At 48.5% G+C, this 21,428-nt stretch overlaps 1 protein-coding gene and 1 pseudogene across 13 annotated transcripts in view; both read right to left on the reverse strand.

The window, feature by feature from the left end:
* Positions 1 to 21,428, reverse strand: part of SLC20A2 (solute carrier family 20 member 2) — a 116,931-nt gene that overhangs the window by 31,227 nt on the left and 64,276 nt on the right. For all 13 annotated transcript variants that reach the window (XM_024986262.2, XM_059882233.1, XM_059882232.1 and 10 more), the window contains 3 exon segments: positions 14,034 to 14,174; positions 12,682 to 12,767; positions 9,625 to 9,721 (listed from right to left, as the gene is read on the reverse strand). In XM_024986262.2, coding sequence (XP_024842030.1) covers positions 9,625 to 9,721; positions 12,682 to 12,767; positions 14,034 to 14,174 — 324 coding nt within the window.
* LOC132344022 (large ribosomal subunit protein uL11-like) lies at positions 14,181 to 19,893 on the reverse strand (annotated as a pseudogene).

A 21,428-nucleotide genomic window follows, 5' to 3' on the forward strand; every position in this document is an offset into this window, starting at 1 on the left:
TTCAGGTAAGGTATTATTAGACATTTTGGTAATGGTAAGAGGGAGAATGGGTAGTTAATACTCTAAATGGGGAGTCAGGATTAGCATATACAAGTATGGAAAGTAAGAACCAGAATCACCCAGCCTTGGCACCGTGGAAGGGTCACTGGTGGGAGCAGACACTCAGTAGCCAGGCGGCTCCACCATCCAGCACCCGGACACGCCAGCAAGCAAGGCCCCACATGGGGCTGCGCTGGGGCGGTCGGCAGCCCCACCCCAGCCCTGGCTCTGTCTCCGGATCCAGGCTTGGAGCTGCTTATAAAACCACTCAGGCTGACCTCACTCGGCCGTGCCTGTGGCTGGGGCTCCCCGCTTCTGCTCTGTGTCTGCGTGTCAGTGTCCGGACACGGGGAAGGACCACGCCGATGTGGTTTCTTGCTGAACTGAATGGTAACTGTTAATTACCAACATCAAACCAACTGCGGCTTAAAACTACCTGGCATTTGAAGAGTCCTCCCCGTCTGCTTTGCGACTTCTGGTTGAGCTGATGATGAACTTGACACTTGGGCTACTTTGGCCTCACCACCTTAACCTGATCTAAGACAGGTGAGCTCTGGATCCTGGGGGAGGGGCATGAAGCCCGGGAGCTGGAGAGATGAGTGTCTGAACGAGTGGACACTGTTGCTCCCAGGCCCCCTTCTCCTCCATCCCCTCTGAGCAGAGCCCACAGCAGGGCAGAGCAGGGCCGCTCCATGTGCTCCTTCCAGGCCATCTCTGTACTGAAGTTACACAGGCTCCGGAGGGCATCAGGACCCACACCCGAAAGGGACAGGCTGAGGCTGGCTACACTCAAGGCTCACAACGCTTCGCGGGGACGATGAGCCACAAGGTCACCTGCTCCTGAACCGTTACCATCACGACCGCCTTCACCATCGGTTTGGCCTAGAAAGTGGCCAGGAAGCTCCGGAGCCACCCTCTGAGTCAAAGGACTGGATGGAAGATCAGAGGGTGAGGGGGCGGGAGACACGGGAAAAAAGCCAGGGGTGGGGCAAGATGGCGAAGAGCAAAGGAACCAGGAAGATGGGTGAGTTGCTGATGGTGAGAAAGAGAGAGAGAGGAACAGAATGGGGACTGGATCTTACTGAACTATTCCAGCAGTTTAGCAAATTAACAGCATCAAGAGCACACACCAGCATGAACGTATATACAAAAGAGAAACAGACCCACAGACATAGAAAATAAACTTCTGCTTATAAAGGGGAAAGGAGGGAGGAATAAACCAGGAGTTTGGGATTAACAGATATACACTATGCGTACTCAGTCGCTTCAGTCGGGTCTTGACTCTGCGACCCCATGGACTGTAGCCTGCCAGGCTCCTCTGTCCATGGGGTTCTCCAGGCAAGAATACTGGAGTGGGTTGCCATTCCCTTCTCCAGGGGATCGTCCCGATCCAGGGATCAAACCTGCATCTCTTAGGTCTCCTGCATTGGCAGGCGGATTCTTTACCACTAGAGCTACCTGGGAAGCCCAGCAGATACACATTACTATATATAAAATAGATAAGCCACAAGGACCTATTACATAGCATAGGAAACTATACTCAACATTATATAATAACCTATAAGGTTAAATCTTAAAGGGAAAAGAACCTGAAAAAGAATACATATGGTATATAATACACGATATTACACATTAAGAGTATGTGGGAACACATGTATACCTGTGGCAGAATCATGTTGATGTATGGCAAAACCAATACAATACTGTAAAGTAATTAACCTCTAATTAAAATAAATTTATATTAAAAAAATAAAAGTATATTATATAATATTATATGCTTAATATGTAATTATATAATTATATATTAAGTTATATAATTTATATTATATATGACATATATTATGTTATGTACTTATATAGTTATGTATTTATATGTTATACATATTATGTATTACATGTGTTAGGCATATGTATATAATCCTGATTAACTGTGCTGTACACCTGAAACAAATACAACACTGTAAATCAACTATGCTCCGATTAAAAAAAAAAGAGCAGCAGGACTTACTTTCAAAGCCTCATGCGAGAGATGCTGACTAATAGTTATGGGACCCAGCTCTAACTTGTACGAAATATACAGAAGCCAAGTTTCATGGATAAAAAAATCAATGAAATGCAAAAATCCAGCACAGAAAAGCCCTTCAATCAATGTATTTTCAGGGGAAAACTTTTTTCCTTCTGAAAATTCAAGGTAGACTTTTTTACAATAAAATTTTTGACAAAAATACTTGGTACTGAGTGGCCTTCCTGCTAGGGTCTCAGATTATCCTCGGATAAGATGCTCAAGAGGGCGCTGAGGCTCGGCCGCACCCGGGGGAGGCAAAGTAGGGCACGGCTTGGGCCTGAACTGCTCCGTCCCTCGGCCAGGAGCGGCGGCCAGGAGCCCGCACTGGGCGCGCGGAAGCCCAGGCCTGGCTCCAGCCCTCAGTAGCCTTTTATGTCCAGCTCTTTCATTTTCTGAACAGCAAAGATATGATGAATAGTGATTCAGCTCAAACCTCAGGCATCCTTGCAATTCTCTCCCAAACCCCCTGAAGATCAGAATATCCAACGGACTTGGGGAGGAAGTACAGAGAACCGTTAGACCCACTCATGGTCTTCCGGAGTCCTTTCTTTTTGGTACAGCGCTTATTTTTCACGTACAACTATCACTGTTAAAATCTGATGCTTTGAACATGTTGGTCTACAACAAAACCCAAACTAGTGACTCCATTTATTAGCGAAGAGAGGACTAGTAAAAAGCGATTCTACAGATGAGGTCCACGTGGCGTGTGTGTGTTAGTTACCGCGGGAAAATGAGGCTTCTCCAGACCCCTCCGGCTCGAGCCCATGTTAGTCCCTTACACCTCTCACCCACCTCGCCAGCACCCTCCCTTCTCCCTTTCTCTGGTTGAATTTTATAAATAATACAAGATTAGAAAAGATCAGCCATAGATAATCAACCTGCCCTACCTACTGTACAGCACAGGGACCTCTGCTCAATATCCTGTACTAACCTGTATGGGAAAAGAATCTGAAGGAAAACAGATTCATGTATAACTGAACCACTTTGCTGTTCACTTAAAACTAACACAATGCAGTAAATCAACTATACTCCAATATAATTTAAAAACTTTTTAAAAATCAGCCATACAAAACTGTAGGATGTACAAATATGAAAATGCCTCCTGTCCTCCCCTCTTGAACCCACTTCCCAGAGAAACACTGATAAATATTTGGTATGTATCTTCCCAGGCATTTTCTAGAGAGAAACGAACGCGTAGTGCAGAGTGTGTGTGGGTCTCTCTTACTTTGCCTTCAACTGAGTAGATGTAGGCTGTGCTGTATATGTTGCTCTGGGCCTGCACTTCTCACGTGACTGGATACTCTGGGCATTTTCCCACAGTAACGCACACACACACATGCAGACCTCATCTGAAGAATCGCTTTTTGCCAGTCCTCCCTCCCTGATAAATGGAGTCACCAGTTTTTGTTCTGTTTCAGATCAACATGTTCAAAGCACTGGAGGAGCTCCCTAGGTAAGAGAAATCCTGGGGCAACTTTAGGAAGATGAAGCACCACTTTGAAATTACAAAATGCTCTTTCCTAATCTGTCTTACAATTGGGATTTTTCTTCCCCCTGCATATGGTACTAGCTTTCTCAAACCAGGGTTTACTTACAACAGTTCTGAGAAGGAAGTGAGTTCAAATCACTCTGTTCTGAATCCTGCTCTGAGTGAAATTGGAGACTCTTCTCAGCCCAGGCCTTCCCCACCCAGGGCTGGGAACCACCCCAGCTCCAATGCCTGCTCCCTACAGCTCGGAATGTAAAAATTCAACACAGAACACAGAGCATCTCTGGGAACCAAGATCTTTCTCCTGAGTCAGCGGGGACTCGAGGGGTGCCTGATGCTCTGGGTTCCCTGGGGCTGGACCAGAAGGGCTGCCACTAGGGGAGGAAGAGGAGGAGGACGTGGAGGGGAGAAGGAGAGGCTGGGAAAGGAAGAGAAGGGCGAGGAGGGGAAGAGGAGATGGAGGGGGAGGGGGAGGAGGAGATGGAGGGGGAGGGGGAGGGGGAGATGGAGGGGGAGGGGAGAGAAGATGGAGAAGGAGGGGAGAGGGAGAGGCTGGGAAAGGAAGAGAAGGGCGAGGAGGGGAAGAGGAGATGGAGGGGGAGGGGGAGGAGGAGATGGAGGGGGAGGGGAGATGGAGGGGGAGGGGAGAGAAGATGGAGAAGGAGGGGGAGAGGGAGGAGGGGGAGGGGAGTGGGAAGAAGAGGGAGGAGGAGGGGGAGAGAGAGCAGGTGGGAAAGGAAGAGAAGATGGAGAAGGGGAGGAGGGGAGGGGGAGGGGGAGGGGAGTGGGAGGAGGGGAAAGAGGAGGGGAGAGGGAGAATGGGGGGAGAGAGCAGCTGGGAAAGGAAGAGAAGATAGAGAAGGGGGAGGAAAGGAGAAGGAGGAGAGGGAGGGGGTGGGAGGAGGGGGAAGGGGAGGGGAGTGGGGGCAGAGGGAGGGGGAGGGGAGAGGGAGGAGGGGGAGTAGAGAGAAGATGGAGAAAGGGGAGGAGGGGAGAGGGAGGAAGAGGAGGAGAAGGCAGCCCATCTCAGGCACTTTGGGGAAGCCAGACAACCAGGCCTGGTGGAGTCAGACAATTCATCTGCTGGTGAGGAGTTAGGGCTTTTGAAGAGCACCTTTTTACATAAGGACTGTGATAAGATAGCAGCATTTATGGTGAAAGGATCATATTACTAGGGTTCGGATTAGGGTTAGGCTTATTAGATAAAGTGGTCTGTATAGTCAAAGCTCTGGTTTTTCTTGTAGTCCTTTATGGATGTGAGACTTGGACCATAAAGAAGGCTGACCTCCAAAGAATTGATGCCTTTGAACTGTGGTGTTGGAGAAAGGAGATCAAACCAGTCCATCCTAAAGGAAATCAACCCCGAATATTCACTGGAGGGACTGATGCTGAAGCTGAAGCTCCAACTTTGGTCACCTGATGCAAAGAGCCTACTCACTAGACAAGACCCTGATGCTGGGAAAGATTGAGGGCAAGAGGAGAAGAGGGCAGAAGAGGATGAGATGGTTGGATGGAACCACTGACTCAATGGACATGAATCTGAGCAGACTCCAGGAGATAGCAGAGGGCAGGGAAGCCTGGTGTGCTGCAGTCCATGGGGTTGCAAGAAGTCAGACACAACTTAGCAACTGAAGAACAACAATAGGTAAAGAGGTGGTTAGAGCAGGGACCCTCCAAACGCACAAGCATCAGGTCACCCCGAGCACTCCGTCCCATAAACCTGGACTGCTGGGCTGTGTTTCTGGTTCAGCGGGTCTAAGCCTGAGGATCTGCATTTCTGACAAGTGACCACGTGACGCCAATGCTCCTGGTGCAGGGACCACACTTGGACGTGGGAAGCGTCATTAGCTAGTCTGCTCTGACTCCACAAAGCCGTGTGCCATGAGCCTCACTCAGCATTTGTTCTAGAAAGGCAGAACAAAAACCAGGTCCCGCCAGCTGAAGCCCTTCATCAAAAATAAACTTCAGGCTTGTATCCAACCCAACCCAAGTGATTTATCCAACCCAACCCACTTTATTTCCTCAAGTTATTTTTGCTTCTTGTGAATTATTTTTTTAAGGACAAAAAGGCAAAGACAATCTTTGAAGAGCGCTAACTCGGTCTCTGAAGTATGAGGACGACTTCTGAGACAAGTCACGTCAAACGCAAAGTGAAACAAATCAAACTAGGCCCAAGATATAAACAACTTCAAAATAATTTAGGGAGGAGGAAGGGAGGAAGTCAAACCAAAGCTCCGTGACTCAGCCCACGGGGACCCACCGGGTCCAACTCACAGGGAAAAGTGCCACTTACCAGAGTCTCTGAAAGTTGCAACAGGGTTAGGTTGATGCCACCACTCTCTGTCAGAACATTTCATTCTTTCCTCTTATCTCTAAGGCCCCTTACACTGAATGGAAACATTTTAAGGAAGAAAAGGACTAGAAGATTAAATCTCAAAATCGGCTGAAAGGCCGGCCAGTTGTGAGAAAGGCAGAGGACTGGGTCTTCCCGGCTCACTTGTCCCTAGATATGACACCAGGGCTACAGACGACCCAGCTGGACGGCAGAGAAGCTGGCATGAGGAAACAGGATGGAATTAATGTCTTAGTTTCAAGGGCGAAGTTAACCTTCAATGTTTAAATAAAAATAGGATTTGGACTCAACTACTGGATGGATATTCTAGAAACACTCCCCAGAGCAAGACCTCAGCAAAGTCCTTTTCGGACTCTGGCTGGACCCTCTGTCCTGACCTCCTTCCTTCCCTATGCAAAGCCCCTCACCCCCAAACTTCAAGTAAGGAAAAGCTCCCACAGCAGCATGTGTGGGGAGACAGAGACGAGCTGACTCAGGACACGCTGGAGACGTGAGGCTGAAGAGATGACCGATGGCAGGGAAGGAAACCGCGCCCCCCAGACCCCTGAGCATATCGTGAGCAGCCCCCGAGCTCAGCGCTCTGCCCTCGTCACCTCCTGTCATGTGGCCTCCCTTTCACAGCGGTTCCTGCCCACCCGTCTCTGCTTTATGAGGTGCAGAGGCTCGGGGAGAGGAAGCGACGGGCTCTCCCAGCACGGGGAGCTTCGACTGTGTTCCCAGGTGAGTATCCATCACCAAGGTTCTCGTACCGACTTCCCAATATTCCCAAACAAAGGGGCAGCCACCCTCTTCACACTACCTGGACATTAAATAGATACAAAACCACATCATTTCCAAATATATTAGAAGCCTTTTCTTGAGGGGGGTGCTGAGCTTCATGGCTCGTGGGATCTTAGTTCCCCAGCCGGGGATTGAACCCGGGCCCTGGCAGTAAAAGCACCAAGCCCTAACCATTGCACAGCCAGGGAACTCCCTGGAAGCCATCTTTAAAGAGAGTGAGGAGAAAGGAAAGAATGTATGAGGCCGATGTATTCTGATCGTCATTTACGGTGACATCAGGGACCAGATGCTGGGTGTCTGACCCTGCTCTGTCACGTGCCAACAGAATACGCTAACGGGGGCTTGGAAGTAGGCTGCCCACTTTCAAGTCTGCTCTATGCCTCACTAGTTACATGGCCTCAGCACTCAGCCAGCTTCACTGTGCCTGTTTCCTACCCGTCAGGAGATGTTGGCAATATTACTGATTTCCTAGAAGAGTTAATTCATTTAAAACTCAGCTCAATAAAAGCATTTATTTTTTATTATTCTTCAAAACTTCTCGATGAAGTATTTATATTATCCTTGGTTGCCTCTTTCATTTTATAGTTTCATTTCTCTAGCATAATTTTATCTCTTAGTAATCTGACTCTTCCAGAGAATTTGCAATAAAACTGCAGCAAAAGACGAGAAAAACAGGGACTTCCTTGGTGGTCCAGCAGTTAAGTCTGCACACTTCCAATGTAAGGGATGCAGGTTTGATCCCTGGGCCGGGAACTAAGTGATGGCCAAAAGATAAAAAATTAAAATATTTTTTTATAGATGAGAAAAAGAAGTGATGGAAAAATAGGTAAGTCTAGAAAAAGCCAAATTTTAATAAAAATCATACATTTGTGGTCTTCTGACATTCAGATCAAGAACCAGGGAGAGAGAGAAATAGAGGCTAGGAAAAAAAAATACAGAATTTAGAAAGAAATGATTCTCATTTCCACCAGTTCCCATTTCTAGGACTCTGTCTGACAAAGGGCCCCTCGCCTTCCTTTGTTAATCTCTTACATAACTAGCGCAGGAGGCGTCTGGTCATCAACGGCTGCTCGTCTTTCTGCTCAGCTCACCTGGGCTCTGGGGGCTGAGTAAAACCAAGACCAAGTGCTCGGGTGGGCAGGTGACTTCCCACCTGGTCCTCCGGGGCCCGCCCAGCACCACGCGAAAGCTTCGTGAGATGCAGACTTGGGGTGGGGTGGCCTTCACACTGGACAGCTGCTTTTTCTCTGCCTCCGCCTCTGCTTTTTGTTTTTTTAATGGATCGTGGAAATAGCCTTTGACAAATACACTTCATACTCTGAATGATCAAGCCAGAAGGGCCATCAGGCTGCTGTTGTCTGAGGCGAGGGTCTCACCTCTCTCCAGCTCACCACGACGCTTACCTTGCACTTTTCATGTAACTTAAAGCAGCTGTGATGCTTCACCACTACCCCCACCCTGCCCCTGAAATCTGAAAGCCCTGACCTCAACTCTTCAAAGCTGTAAGATCCATGTTCTGAATGCTCTTCAGAAGACGCCCGAGTAGAAGGTTACGCAGAGCTATGAATCACGGCAGGGTGGAGCACACCCCTGGTGGCTCAGTGGTAACAAATCCGCCTGTAACGCAGGTGTAATGGGTCTGGGCTGGGAAGCTCCCAGGTGCCTTGGGGCAGCGAAGCCCGTGCACCACAACTGCTGAAGCCCATGCAGCGAGAGCCCGTTCTCCGCAACAAGAAAAGCCAGCACGGTGACAAACCCGGGCACCGCACTATAGGGTAGCCCTGGCTCGCCGCAGCCAGAGAGAGCCCACGTGCAGCGAGGAAGACCCAGCACAGCCAAAAATAAAAAAGAAATAGAATTAAAAAGAACCATTCAGAAAGAGTGAAGTACACAAACATACAGTTAGATACGGCTATTAAAGCCTGAGAAAAACTGCCTTGAGAAAACCCCGCTGGCGAAATTAATAAGGATTTCCCCCATTTCGGAAGAGGGTGCTTTCGACTGTAAGGACGCACCATTTAGCAGAAGCTTTATCTTTTCAACAGAGACAGGGAGATTTCTGTCAGATATGGCCCACAACTGAGTATGAATCCTTAACGGACATTAGCGAGAAGGAGAACACCACCGTGAGCCTCTCCGCTGACCGGGCGCCCCCACGATGATGGGTGTGTCAGGATCCGGCCGTAGGAGGCCCATCCCAGGGAGAAATGGGCACCCCTCCCCACCGTCCTCTCCGCAGACACTCAGACGGAGATGCTGAGTGAGGCCCCTACAAGCTCATCAACACGGAGATGTGTGCAAATACCAATACTGTGTGAAAGCATTTTACCCACTAAAAAGGTTAAAGAAAGGGAGTTTTAACCAGGCCCCACCCCAAGGCCTTGGGAAAAAAGAACACAGGCCATCAGAACGGGAAGAAAAGGAGGAATTCTGAAAACAGAAGTACCACTGGTTCGAGGATCTGGGGGACGAAACAGCACAGCTCTGATGACTGGACTTACTGGCCTGATGAGTTCTGGGGGTGGGGGGTGGATGTTTGTGGTGTGGACACGTGGGAGCCCCCCAACCCTGTCCAGGGTGCGGACCTACTGTTTACACCTGCCCCCTCCTCCCCCGCCCCCGGGCCCCCAGCTCAGGGAGGTTCGGGCTGCCACATCACGTCCTGTGACTCTGCACCAGGAAGGGGATGTTAATCATCTTTTTTTTTAACCCAAGTCTCTGGCTTTTCTATTTCACACCTCTCTTGAATATGTAAAACAAGTAACTGCGCCTCCTGTTCTTTGCTCCGCTCCGTAAAGACCACGAGTAGCGCTTCTGGCTGGCGGCCAGCAACAGCGCCAGGCCCAAGTCCACCACCCAGGCTGGACTCTCACAGGCCCGCTGGCCGAGGGCTCTTACCTGGGGCTCCGGTGTACATGATGGAGAAGACATTGATGGCGATGGTGGCGGCGTAGAACACGGGAAGCGCCCGGAGGCCGTTAGGAACGGGGTCCTCCTGCGGGGTAAGGAGATGAGGGGGCAGGTCAGGACTCCAGGGGGTGTCTGCAGGCGGGCAAGATGACATGCAGTGCTGCTCGGGGAAAGCCCCGCCTGGGCAGTGTGCACCCAGACCCAGCGCTGGCCTGGGCTGTCCTTCCCACGCGAGCGCTGTGTCAAAGGGCCGCCACAGGGACCAGCAGAAACATCAACGCACAGGGACCGCGGGGGCTGGCGGGACACTTGGGGACAGAGAAGGGCTGCTGGTGAGGCCAGCTCCCAGGACCCAAGCCCCAACCGGCCTCCCCTTCAGAACCCAGGGCGCTCGCTATCCTAGATGCGCACGCTGGCCCCCTAAAATCCACCTTCCACAAATATTTTCAGGCCTGACCCTCCGAGGACGCCCTGAGAAAGTCAAGTGACTTCAACACCATGGCGTTGCTACTGGATTTTATGTGACTCTGTGACACACGCCTGCTGTGTTGAAATACATAAATATAGAACCCCGTGCTACAAGTTTCCAAATCTTTTCACAAGGTAGAGCGTTTCACCTTCAACTGCCACACGGAAAAGAACTGCGGGCTCTTTGTCTAAGAAAACATTTTTTTCTTTTAACAACCTTAGGCTTCTGGTACAACAGTTCCTAAATCTAACGTTTCAACGAGAACAGTACTGCACATGTTTAAGGCAAAATATCACCTGGGAGAATATTAGAAATTTATAGTTTACAGAGGAAAAATGTAGAGTTTGAGGGTGTGGATCCACAGAGGATTCTGAAGCAAAAATATGAACTGGGAACTCAACGTAGCACTGGCATGTAGGTGTTGCTTAAATAGTTCAAAAAGGGGCTACTTTCTGATGACTGTGTAAAACACTCTTGTACATTGATATGAATCTATTACCTACCCTATTACAAGGAAAATCAAGTCTAAACATTTCTTTTTTTTTTTAGGTCTAAAAATTGATGAGCACTACAGAAGTCAGGATCAGTAGCCCGTGTGCATGCTAAGTCACTTCAATCATGTCCGACTCTTTGCGACCCTATGGAGGAGCCCACCAGGCTCTTGTGTCCATGGGATTCTGCAGGTTAGAATACTGGAGCGGGCTGCCATGCCCTCCTCTTGAAGTGAGCTACAGAAGTCAGGATCAGGAGAGACTATCTCAAAGGTTCCTACTGTCAAATGCAGACGTGTAGAAATTAAGCCCGTTTGCGGAACATAAGCGCATCAAGAGCTTGCCTAGAATGTCTCTAGCGGCCCCCAGCACTCGTCAGGAGGCCAGAGTGAATGGAAGTGAAGTGTAAGGAGCACAGAGAGCAGGGGTGGGAGGTGACGCAGCCGCATGGGAGTCCCGGCCAGGCTCAGAGGCCAGCAGGTGAAGGGCAGGTATGAAGGGGTGGGCAGGGCCTGGGAGGAGCACGCCGCCCCCTGATCTGCCATGGGCCCGGGACAGGAACCCGGGCTGAACCAAAAACAGAATGCCCACATGCTCACATGCCTACCACCTCTGCTTCCAAACTGTTCTTTTCTGGGGACAACAGCTGCTAAAGATAGACTCCTAACTGGTAACTTGTGAAGGTGTAAAGTCTTCTGTTTGTGTGCTGTAACTGAATCACCTTATGTTTTCTTAAATAACCTACTCTTTTTATTTTTTGCCTTGCCACAAGGCATGCAGGAACCCAGTGCCCCGACCAGGGATCAAACCCTCAACCCCTGCATTGGAAGCATGGACTCCTAACCACGGGACCACAGGGAAGTCCCCAGAGAACCTATTCTTAACACACGATGACAGCGGTCTCACCGAGCCCCGTCTCCTTTCCTCCTCCTTTCTGTCCTTCCTTCCATCCACCCATCACCTGTCACCCGTCCAAGCAGCCTTTGTTCTCTCTCAATAGACACTCAGCCAGTGGCTCGGAAGGGCTGGGCAGAGCTGGGCGCTGCCTACACATGTGAACAGGGAGTCACGGTGTCCACTCTCAACAGACCTCACAAAGAGTGAACAGGGAGCCAAGCAGGAAATAAATCCCTGCACGACGATGTGAGAGTGCAGTGATGAGAAGGCAGGGAGCTTGTGGGAACACAAAGGGAGGAGCCCAGTGGAAGCTGGGGTGGGAGGCGTGGCTTCCTAGGATGGGACACCTGGGGGCAGAGGAGGGGCAGGAGCCCGCCTAGCAGGGATGCCCAGGGCAGCAGAAATAAAAGGGGGAGGCTTACTAGGCACCTGCCAAGATGCTAACAGGTCCTGGCACAGCAGGAGCCCAGGAGAAGGGATGGTCAGTGTGCGATTACCCAAGAGACCTCAGCCTGACTCGAAGAAGAGCCGTGTAAGGACACAGCTCAAGGCAGGCACGTCCGACGGGCTTGGTGTGTGCCGAGTGACCAAGGGCAAGCGGCAGGGCTTATAAAGTGCTGCAACAGCCCCTGACATTCCCCTAGAACACTGATCTCAGTAAGTTTTCATTTTCATCTCATTTTATTTTTGATTAAAAAAAATGTACCCCCATAGGTGTAGTTCCTTCTTTTTATCTTGTCCTCAAGGACAGGGGAAAAAAAAAAAAATCCAGTGTCTCATGCTTCCCTTCTCCATTAGAAAACAGAAAATACCTTCCATGTGGGTAAAAAAATTCTCCAGTTGTTTTTAGTGCTGGGCAGTTTCAAAATCGTAACACTATCTCACTCTATTCTGTTTACTGGTCACAAAATCATTGTCTTTCCTTTTTGAGGCGTGAGCATTAGTGCCCGGGAATGCTGACCAGTGAGCTAAGTCATAGGGCAGGGCACCTCGTGTCCAGTCCTCGTTCCGGGGGGCCCCCGGGCACACCACCCGAGTCCTCAGCCTGCTTTATAATAATGTCTGATTCCAACATCAGGGGCTGTGCCTTAGTAATTATCCCTCTGAGCCCTCTCACTATTAATTTTTATTGAGCAGAACCAAACTTAGCTCTAAAACTTAACTAAAAAAGATAATAAACTCGCTTACCTTTTTTAAGATGAACATTCTGATCAGTACAAACAGCACGCCAGACATGAAACCAGACAACAGTGGAGATATAAACCAAGAAGCAACTGAATAATTAAAAGAAAATCTAATGAATGTTAAAATTCTACACAATTCAGGTCCTATTTACATAAAAAGCAGTAACTAACATACAGCATACACATTAACAAACATTCCTAGAATTATTCACCTTTAACTCAGAACTCAACAAACCCACTGACCTCCACATGGGGGTCTCCACCCTCAGACACAAACCCCACCCCAACAAGCATGAACTCCTCCAGCCCACCACACACGTGGCCACCCCAGCTCTGGCCTCTGAAGACGGTTCCTCCGATTCCCACTGAGCCCCATCCTGTGCCAGCTGCGGGGCTAGCTGAAAAGGGGGCCCCGTCCCTTTCATATTCCAAGGCCAGCCTGGCACTGTTCCGCAGCCTCTGGCCACGCACTAGAAACATCTGCGGGAGTTTCCAAAAACCAGTTAACGCTCCGGCTCCAGCTACAGAATTCTGATTTCAAAGGTTTGGAAAGGGGTTGGGTACTGATATCTTTATTGCTCTCCCAGGTAATTCTAAAGTGCAGCGGGAACGAACCACTGTTTCAGGAGCCGGGGATCTTGGGTGAGCTTCCCAGTATCTCAGGTGAGTTTCCGGGGAGTTCATCTGAGTTTCCTGGGATCAGGTGAGTTCTCTGGACATTTGTGTCCTGACTGGCAGGTCAGGGGTCTGTTCAGGCTAGGGGTCCTGAGGCCACTATGACTCATAAGACGACAGAGGTGGGTGAGACAGTGTTTTTCGCAGTGGGCATGTGGGTACTTATGGGGTTTGATGGATTTTCCTCTCGCTGAAGAAGTCAGAGGCAGGAAGCAAGCTGTCAGACCTCTCCAAACAGTTCCCACTGGGCAGCCCGCAGGGCAGAAGGAGCACCCGGTAGGCTGGGAAGGGGGGACTCCTGGATGCAGTGGGGGTGAGCACCTCACTTCCGCACTTCCCCATCACCAGGAACGCTGACTCCTGGACAAGGGCCCAAAGCTTTTCTCTGACTACAGACTGATTTCAACCAGGTAAATTTCTTAACTCCCCGTGAACAGCAGATAAGACACTGGTTTTCAAAGCTGAATGACAATGTGGCATTTGATAAGAGCACCTGGAGTTTAAAACAAAAAAACAAAGAACCGCCTAACAGTTCATCTTTGCTAACAGAAATTTTAAGGGAAAATGTATTATCAGCATACATGAACATTTAAAGGAAAAAACATAATGGTAACTTTTAATAACACTTACTCTAGAAAATGTAAACTTTCCTTCTTATACGTAAAAGAAAATGCCAATTACCAATCTTGACCAGCTCCATCCACTGCACACCTTGGGTACCAATTGCGACGAGGGAGAACCCTATGGTGGCCCCGACGATACAGTGAGTCCCCGAGATTGGGAGCCTCAGGAAGGACGCAATGAGCTGCCAGACAGCTGAGCCTGTGGGTTGAAGACAAGAGACAAAGACAGAGGAAAGTCAGGGACACGGTGCAGTGTATTAGGTTGCCACAGAAAGAAGAAACCCAAATTACAGTCCTTCTTCCCCACCCCTCGCTGGGGTTAATTGTCTCCGGATTGTTTCTTAACAGAGTCCCGACAGAAACCACTCAAATAACTTTAGAAACGTTCTTCAACACGGAAGGGATAATGATGATTTATTCAAGTGAAAATCTTTGATAGTATGAAAAGAAAAGCCTGATGCCAGCTACAAGTTGACTCTGTCACGTTTAAGCAAGGATGCAGGTGATGAGTGAGTTCTGATGTGAAGTATGGCCAGGACCAAGCAGGAGACTGGAACCAGTGAACAAGGAGAAACAGGAAAGGCCATGTATCAGAGAAGATTCTGCTGTAGGTAACATCTTTTGGTTGCATCATAAGGAGACTGGAGACAGGCTATGTATACTAATCGATACAAAAGAGGGCAAAATACAAACATCAGATCACAGTGTTAGGACTTCCCCGGTGGTCCCATGCTGTGCTTAGTCACTCAGTCGTGTCCGACTCTTTGTGACCCAATGCACAGTAACCTACCAGGCTCCTCTGTCCATGGGATTCTCCCGGCAAGAATACTAGAGTGGGTTGCCATGCCCTCCTCCAGGGTAGCTTCCCAAACCAGGGATCGAACCCAGGTCTCCCGCATTGCAGGCAGATTCTTTACTGTCTAAGCCACCAGGAAAGCCCTGGTGGTCCAGTGGTTAAGAATCTGCCTGCCAATGCAGGGGACACAGGATTGACCCTGGTCTGGGAAGATCCCACATATCGAGGGGAAACTAAGCCCATGAATCTACTGAAGCAGCGCTCTGGAGGCTGTGCGCCACAAGAGAAGTCACTGCAAAGAGAAGCCTGCGAGCCACAACCAGTGAGTAGCCCCACTCAATACAATTAGAGAAAAGTCCGAGCAGCAGTGAAGACCCAGTGCAGCCAAAAAAAAAAAATCAGTGTTGTACACCTAAAACTGGTATTACCAATATGTCACGTCAGTATACTTCAATAAAAAAAAAAAAGAGTGTAACCCCATGTTGCTTTTCATATTTTTGCCTCTTCCATGAGAAGCAACTGTGATAGCAAACCCCACACTGGGCATCTACCCACAGCCCCTGCCCGGCCGCCAGGCCTTTTCGGCCTGCTCCCTCCAAGCCTGCTAACTCTCAGGAGTCAAGAGGATCCCTGGGTTTTGGCTTGTATCCTTTCACCTCAACTTCACCACCCTCTTCCAGGCTTCGTGTTTTTCTAGGCCAGAGTTCACTCCAGATATTTTCATAAGCAGATCAGGTTTTGCAGGGAGTATTAAAAGCATCAGCTGGGGAGAGATCGCCTTCAGAAACAGTTGTTGAAAAGCTCATGAAGGGCTGCAGGGGAACAAAGGGGCGGGCTGATAAACAGGCGCGTCATTAATCCCAAACGTTAATTCTGGAAATCTGGTTGCTTGGCAGCAGCAGCGCCTTCAAACAGACCCCTGGCATTTTCTCCAAAAATATCTGTGCTACAGAGGCTCATGAGAGGTCCCAGTTTGTGCAGCAAGGCTGACAGCTGCTCTGGGAGCGTTGGGCACCATGACCTTTGAGCCAAAGCGGGCCGTGACCCCAAGTCTATCCCTGAAACGTGTGTTGGGAGCAGAAGGACCAGCCTGGGGCTGCCAACCTGGTGACAGGCTGGATGGCGGCGCCCACGCTCCCCCGCGGACAGTTCTATGAGCCGGGACACCTAAGCCCTGGGCTCCTAGGGGGACGGATTGTTTTAAAAATAAAGCCAGAGTTGGGAGTGTGTTACACAGCACAGAACCAGAACTGAAAAAGCAACCTTTATGACTGATAGTCTTAAAAAATTAAAGTAACCCAGTGATGTTATGAGAAGGAGAAAAATTGACCTACATGAACTCAGACCATGCGGTTTTCTGTCTTGAAAGCCACTCTCCTCTCCCTGGGCTGACTTTACAACAGGAAGGTTTGTAAGGAGAGGTAGGGAGATGGGACTACCTGAGAGAAAGAAGGGAGAAATGACCGGAGGATGGAGGGAAAGACAGAAGCCTTGTGTGCAGGGGTCTTGTGAGGTGAAAGTGGGTGAGAGGCCTCTTCAACCTTGGGGAATCCTGAAAGTGAATGGCATTATATTAATATTAAGAAAAACAGTGGAAAGGACTCCTGTAGAGGTCCAGTGGCTAAGACTCCGAGCTCCCAATGCAGGGGGCCCAGGTTCCATCCCTGGTCAGGGATCCAGAGCCCACATGTTGCAACCAGGAGCTTGCATGCTGCAACTCAAGCTCTTGGATGCCACAACCAAGACCTGTGCAGCCAGATCCACACATAGAAATAAATACTTAAAAAAGAAAAACCGTGGGAAACAGAGAGAGTCTAACCTGAAGCTAAAGGTGACCTGCCACGAAGGAAGGGATTAAGTGTGGGATTGGGGCGCAAGGAAAAGAGGGCGGCAGAGGATGAGATGGTGGGATGGCATCACCAACCTAAAGGACATGAATCTGAGCAAACTCTGGGAGATGGTGAAGGACAGGGAAGCCGGGTGTGCTGCAGTCCATGGGGGGCAAAGAGTTGGACATGACTGAACTACACAGGGTGCGAGACAAAGCCTGGGGAGACTGGGGGTTAAGACGGCATCTTGGGCTACGGGCTCCCAGATGATGAACAAATGGTAGAGCAGGTGTGGGTTACAGGGTGGCAGAGGAGACCCAGCACTTCCTAGGGTGCTTCACTGTGATGGCTCGGTCACGCTGTTGTGGGTACTGCTGTGAAAAGACGGAGAACTCTGAATTCTCAGTGGATTTGGGGAACCATGAGTGGTTTCATACTAAGTGGATTGACTACTGCTTTGGGGCTGAGCTAGAGTTCCCAGAGAGGCTGTGTTCGGGAAGCCTGGCTGGCATGAAAAACGTCTTCCCCCCAATCAACTTAACGCTACCATCATGCTATGGGAAAACACAGAGACCCATGGGCTTGGGGCAAAGTTCAAGAAAAAAGAGGAAAATAGAGTTAAAAAGACAAGGGAGAAAAGGGGAAAAGAAAGGGATGTTGGCTTTAAAAGAGGAAGACTGGGAGAATTCAGGCATTTGAACAGAATCATCTTGATCTGAGCCAAACATAATTATATCACCATCTCAAAACTACCCAGAATTCTCATGTTCAAGGAAACCAATTTTAAATGTCTAGGTAACTCTCATTTCACCAACTCCCAACAAAATAGGCTTTGAGATTCATCTAACCACACATCAAAAAAAAAAAAAAAGAAACCAAAGCAAACAAAATCAAGTTATTCAAGCAAAACCACAAACTGCTTTGGTTAACCTAAATTCTAGTGGAGGTAAGTATACTTCATTCTTTGAGTGGAGAGACTAGGCCAGGGGTGGGAAAACCCCAAAGCTGGACAAGTTATGCTGTCCACACAGCAAGTCAGTGGTGACACGGAGCTCAGCTCGCAGGCCTGTCCACCTGGGCCCTGGGGCAGCCTCACCAACAAATCTCCTCGACAAGTACCACCACTCCCCACAGGGCCCATCCAGCATAGGGAGAAACCGCTGTTAAGGCTGAACTTCATCACTCTGGACCACACGGGGTGCGACTCAACACTCTGTAGCGACCTGTATGGGGAACGAATCTATAAAAGAAAAGATACATGTATAACTGACTCACTTCACTATATACCTGAAACCAACACAATATTGTAAATCAACTATATGCCAATATTTAAAAAGACTGAACTTGAGCAATGTTTTTACTCCTCCTTTACTTTCAATAGACCTTGTCCACATCACTCTGACTAGCAAAACCTTAATTTCTGCTTGATATGATTCAGTTCAGTCGTTCAGTCATGTCCAAGTCTTTGCGACCCCATGGACTGCAGCACGCCAGGCCTCCCTGTCCATCACCAACTCCCGGAGTTCACCCAAACCCATGTCCATTGAGTCGGAGATGTCATCCAGCCATCTCATCCTCTGGCATCCCCTTTTCCTCCTGCCTTCAATCTTTCCCAGAATCAGGGTCTTTTCAAATGAGTCAGCTCTTCGCATCAAGTGGCTAAAGTATTGGAGTTTCAGCTTCAGCATCAGTCCTTCCAATGAATATTCAGGACTGATTTCCTTTAGGATGGATTGGTTGGATCTCCTTGCAGTCCAAGGGCCTCTCAAGAGTCTTTTCCAACACCACAGTTCAAAAGCATCAATTCTTCAGTGCTTTCTTTATGGTCCATCTCTCACATCCATACATGACTACTGGTAAAACCATAGCTTTGACTAGATGGATCTTTGTTGGCAAAGTAATGTCTCTGCTTTTTAATATGCTGTTTAGGTTGGCCATAGCTTTTATTCCAAGGAGCAAGCGTCTTTTAATTTCATGGCTGCAGTCACCACCTGCAGTGATTTTGGAGCCCAGAAAAATAAAGTCGGACACTGTTTCCACTGTTTCCCCATCTATTTGCCATGAAGTGATGGGACCGGATGCCATGGTCTTAGTTTTCTGAATGTTGAGCTTTAAGTCAACCTTTTCACTATCTTCTTTCACTTTCATCAAGAGGCTCTTCAGTTCTTCCTCACTTTCTGCCATAAGGGTGGTGTCATCTGCATATCTGAGGTGATTGAGATTTCTCCTGGCCATCTTGATTCCAGCTTGTGGTTCTTCCAGCCCAGCGTTTCTCATGATGGACTCTGCATAGAAGTTAAATAAGCAGGGTGACAATATACAGCCTTGACGTACTCCTTTTCCTATTTGGAACCAGTCTGTTGTTCCATGTCTGGTTCTAATTGCTGCTTTTTGACCTGCATACAGGTTTCTCAAGAGGCAGGTCAGGTGGTCTGGTCTGGTTGATATGATTATGTCTTACATATTGATCACCACTACTGAGGGTGATTTTTACCAGTAACTGTTATTTTTCTAAGGGAAATGTCAAATATACCTGACTATGATGAGAAGTATATATTCAGTGAAGGTGAGTGAAATTAAATCATTATAATAACTGTTATGGTAAATGAATTTTTCTTTGGTTGTCAAATCACCCTCTATTAAATTATTTTTCTTAGATGTTCTTAATGAGCTGGGCACTCCATCACACCACTGTTGATGTCACCTATGAGGGGGTGGAGATGGTGGCTGTCAACACGGCAGTCCACAGACTGGGTGGTCCCCAGAACCTCTTTAATGGTTGCAGACACTTCTCCAGCCAAGACCACTGCTGCATCTGTTGGGCAACTTTGACAGTCTCATCAAAAGCAGTGTTTCCACTGTGCTTAATGTTTTTCTGCTTCTTTCTGTCTTTTGGCAGCTGCTTGAGGGCTCTGAAGATTAGGGCAGAGGCAGAAGGTACCACCTCAACATGGGCCTGTCTGGGCTAAAGGTCACTTTCATTGTCATCCTCACACCCTTCCAATCACCGGTTGCCTTGGCCGAGGCATCTCATCTTCACCAACCTTTTTTTTCAGAGACAGACCCAGGAGGCCGAGCTTGGGGGCCAGGGCAGACAAGGGACCTACTTCCCCACCAGGGCACTTTAGGTACACAACTTTGATCTCATTGGGGTCATCGACCTTAGGCGGCAGGCTGAGGGCGGCTGATGGACAAACCTGGCTTCGGGACAACCAAAGAAAGTTGCACCTTGGCCTCCTCTGAGCCAAAAGTCTGTGTACTAATAGCAAATATTTAGTTCTTAAAAATAACGATCAGTTTTATCAATCGTGAGCCTTACATCTTTCAAACACAAAATGTACAGCTGAGGAAGAGGAACTCTGAGCACCTATGATCAGCCTACCATGCTTCAATTCAGTCTCTCAGTCGTGTCCGACTCTTTGCAACCCCATGGACTGCAGCACACCAGGCCTCCCTGTCCATCACCAATTCCCGGAGTTTACCCAAACTCATGTCCATCGAGTTGGTGATGCCATCCAAAGACCTCATCCTCTGTCGTCCCCTTCTCCTCCTGCCTTCAATCTTTCCCAGCATCAGGGTCTTTTCAAATGAGTCAGCTCTTCCCATCAGGTGGCCAAAGTACTGGAGATTCAGCTTCAGCATCAGTCCTTCCAATGAACACTCAGGACTGATCTCCCTTAGGATGGACTGGATCTCCTTGCAGTCCAAGGGACTCTCAAGAGTCTTCTCCAACACCACAGTTCAAAAGCACCAATTCTTTGGCACTCAGCTTTCTTTATAGTTCAACTCTCACATCCATACATAACTACTGGAAAAACCATAGCCTTGACTAGACGGACCTTTGTTGGCAAAGTAATGTCTTTGCTTTTGAATATGCTGTCTAGGTTGGTCATAGCTTTCCTTGCAAGGAGTAAGCGTCTTTTAATTTCATGGCTGCAGTCACCACCTGCAGTGATTTTGGAGCCCAGAAAAATAAAGTCGGACACTGTTTCCACTGTTTCCCCATCTATTTGCCATGAAGTGATGGGACCGGATGCCATGATCTTCGTTTTCTGAATGTTGAGCTTTAAGTCAACCTTTTCACTCTCTTCTTTCACTTTCATCAAGAGGCTCTTTAGTTCTTCTTCACTTTCTGCCATAAGGGTGGTGTCATCTGCATATCTGAGGTGATTGAGATTTCTCCTGGCCATCTTGATTCCAGCTTGTGGTTCTTCCAGCCCAGCGTTTCTCATGATGTACTCTGCATATAAGTTAAATAAGCAGGGTGACAATATACAGCCTTGACGAACTCCTTTTCCTATTTGGAACCAGTCTGTTGTTCCATGTCCAGTTCTAACTGTTGCTTCCTGACCTGCATATAGGTTTCTCAACAGGCAGGTCAGGTGGTCTGGTATTCCCATCCCTTTAAGAATTTTCTACAGTTTGTTGTGATCCACACAGTCAGAGGCTTTGACATAGTCCATAAAGCAAAGAGAGATATTTTTCTGGAACTCTCTTGCGTTTTCGATGATCCAGTGGATGTTGGCAATTTGATCTCTGGTTCCCCTGCCTTTTCTAAAACCAGCTTGAACATCTGGAAGTTCACGGTTCACATATTGCTGAAGCCTGGTTTGGAGAATTTTGAGCATTACTTTACTAGCGTGTGAGATGAGTGCAACTGTGCGGTAATTTGAGCATTCTTTGGCATTGCCTTTCTTTGGGACTGGAATGAAAACTGACCTTTTCCAGGTCTGTGGCCACTGCTGAGTCGCTTAGTAGTATTTAATTCCTTACTCAGGACCTGCGTCTGTTTCCAATCAAAGACCTCAACTACTTCTCAGACTAACCT

The sequence above is a fragment of the Bos taurus genome, chromosome 27, assembly GCF_002263795.3.
Source record: "Bos taurus isolate L1 Dominette 01449 registration number 42190680 breed Hereford chromosome 27, ARS-UCD2.0, whole genome shotgun sequence".
NCBI lineage: Eukaryota > Metazoa > Chordata > Mammalia > Artiodactyla > Bovidae > Bos > Bos taurus.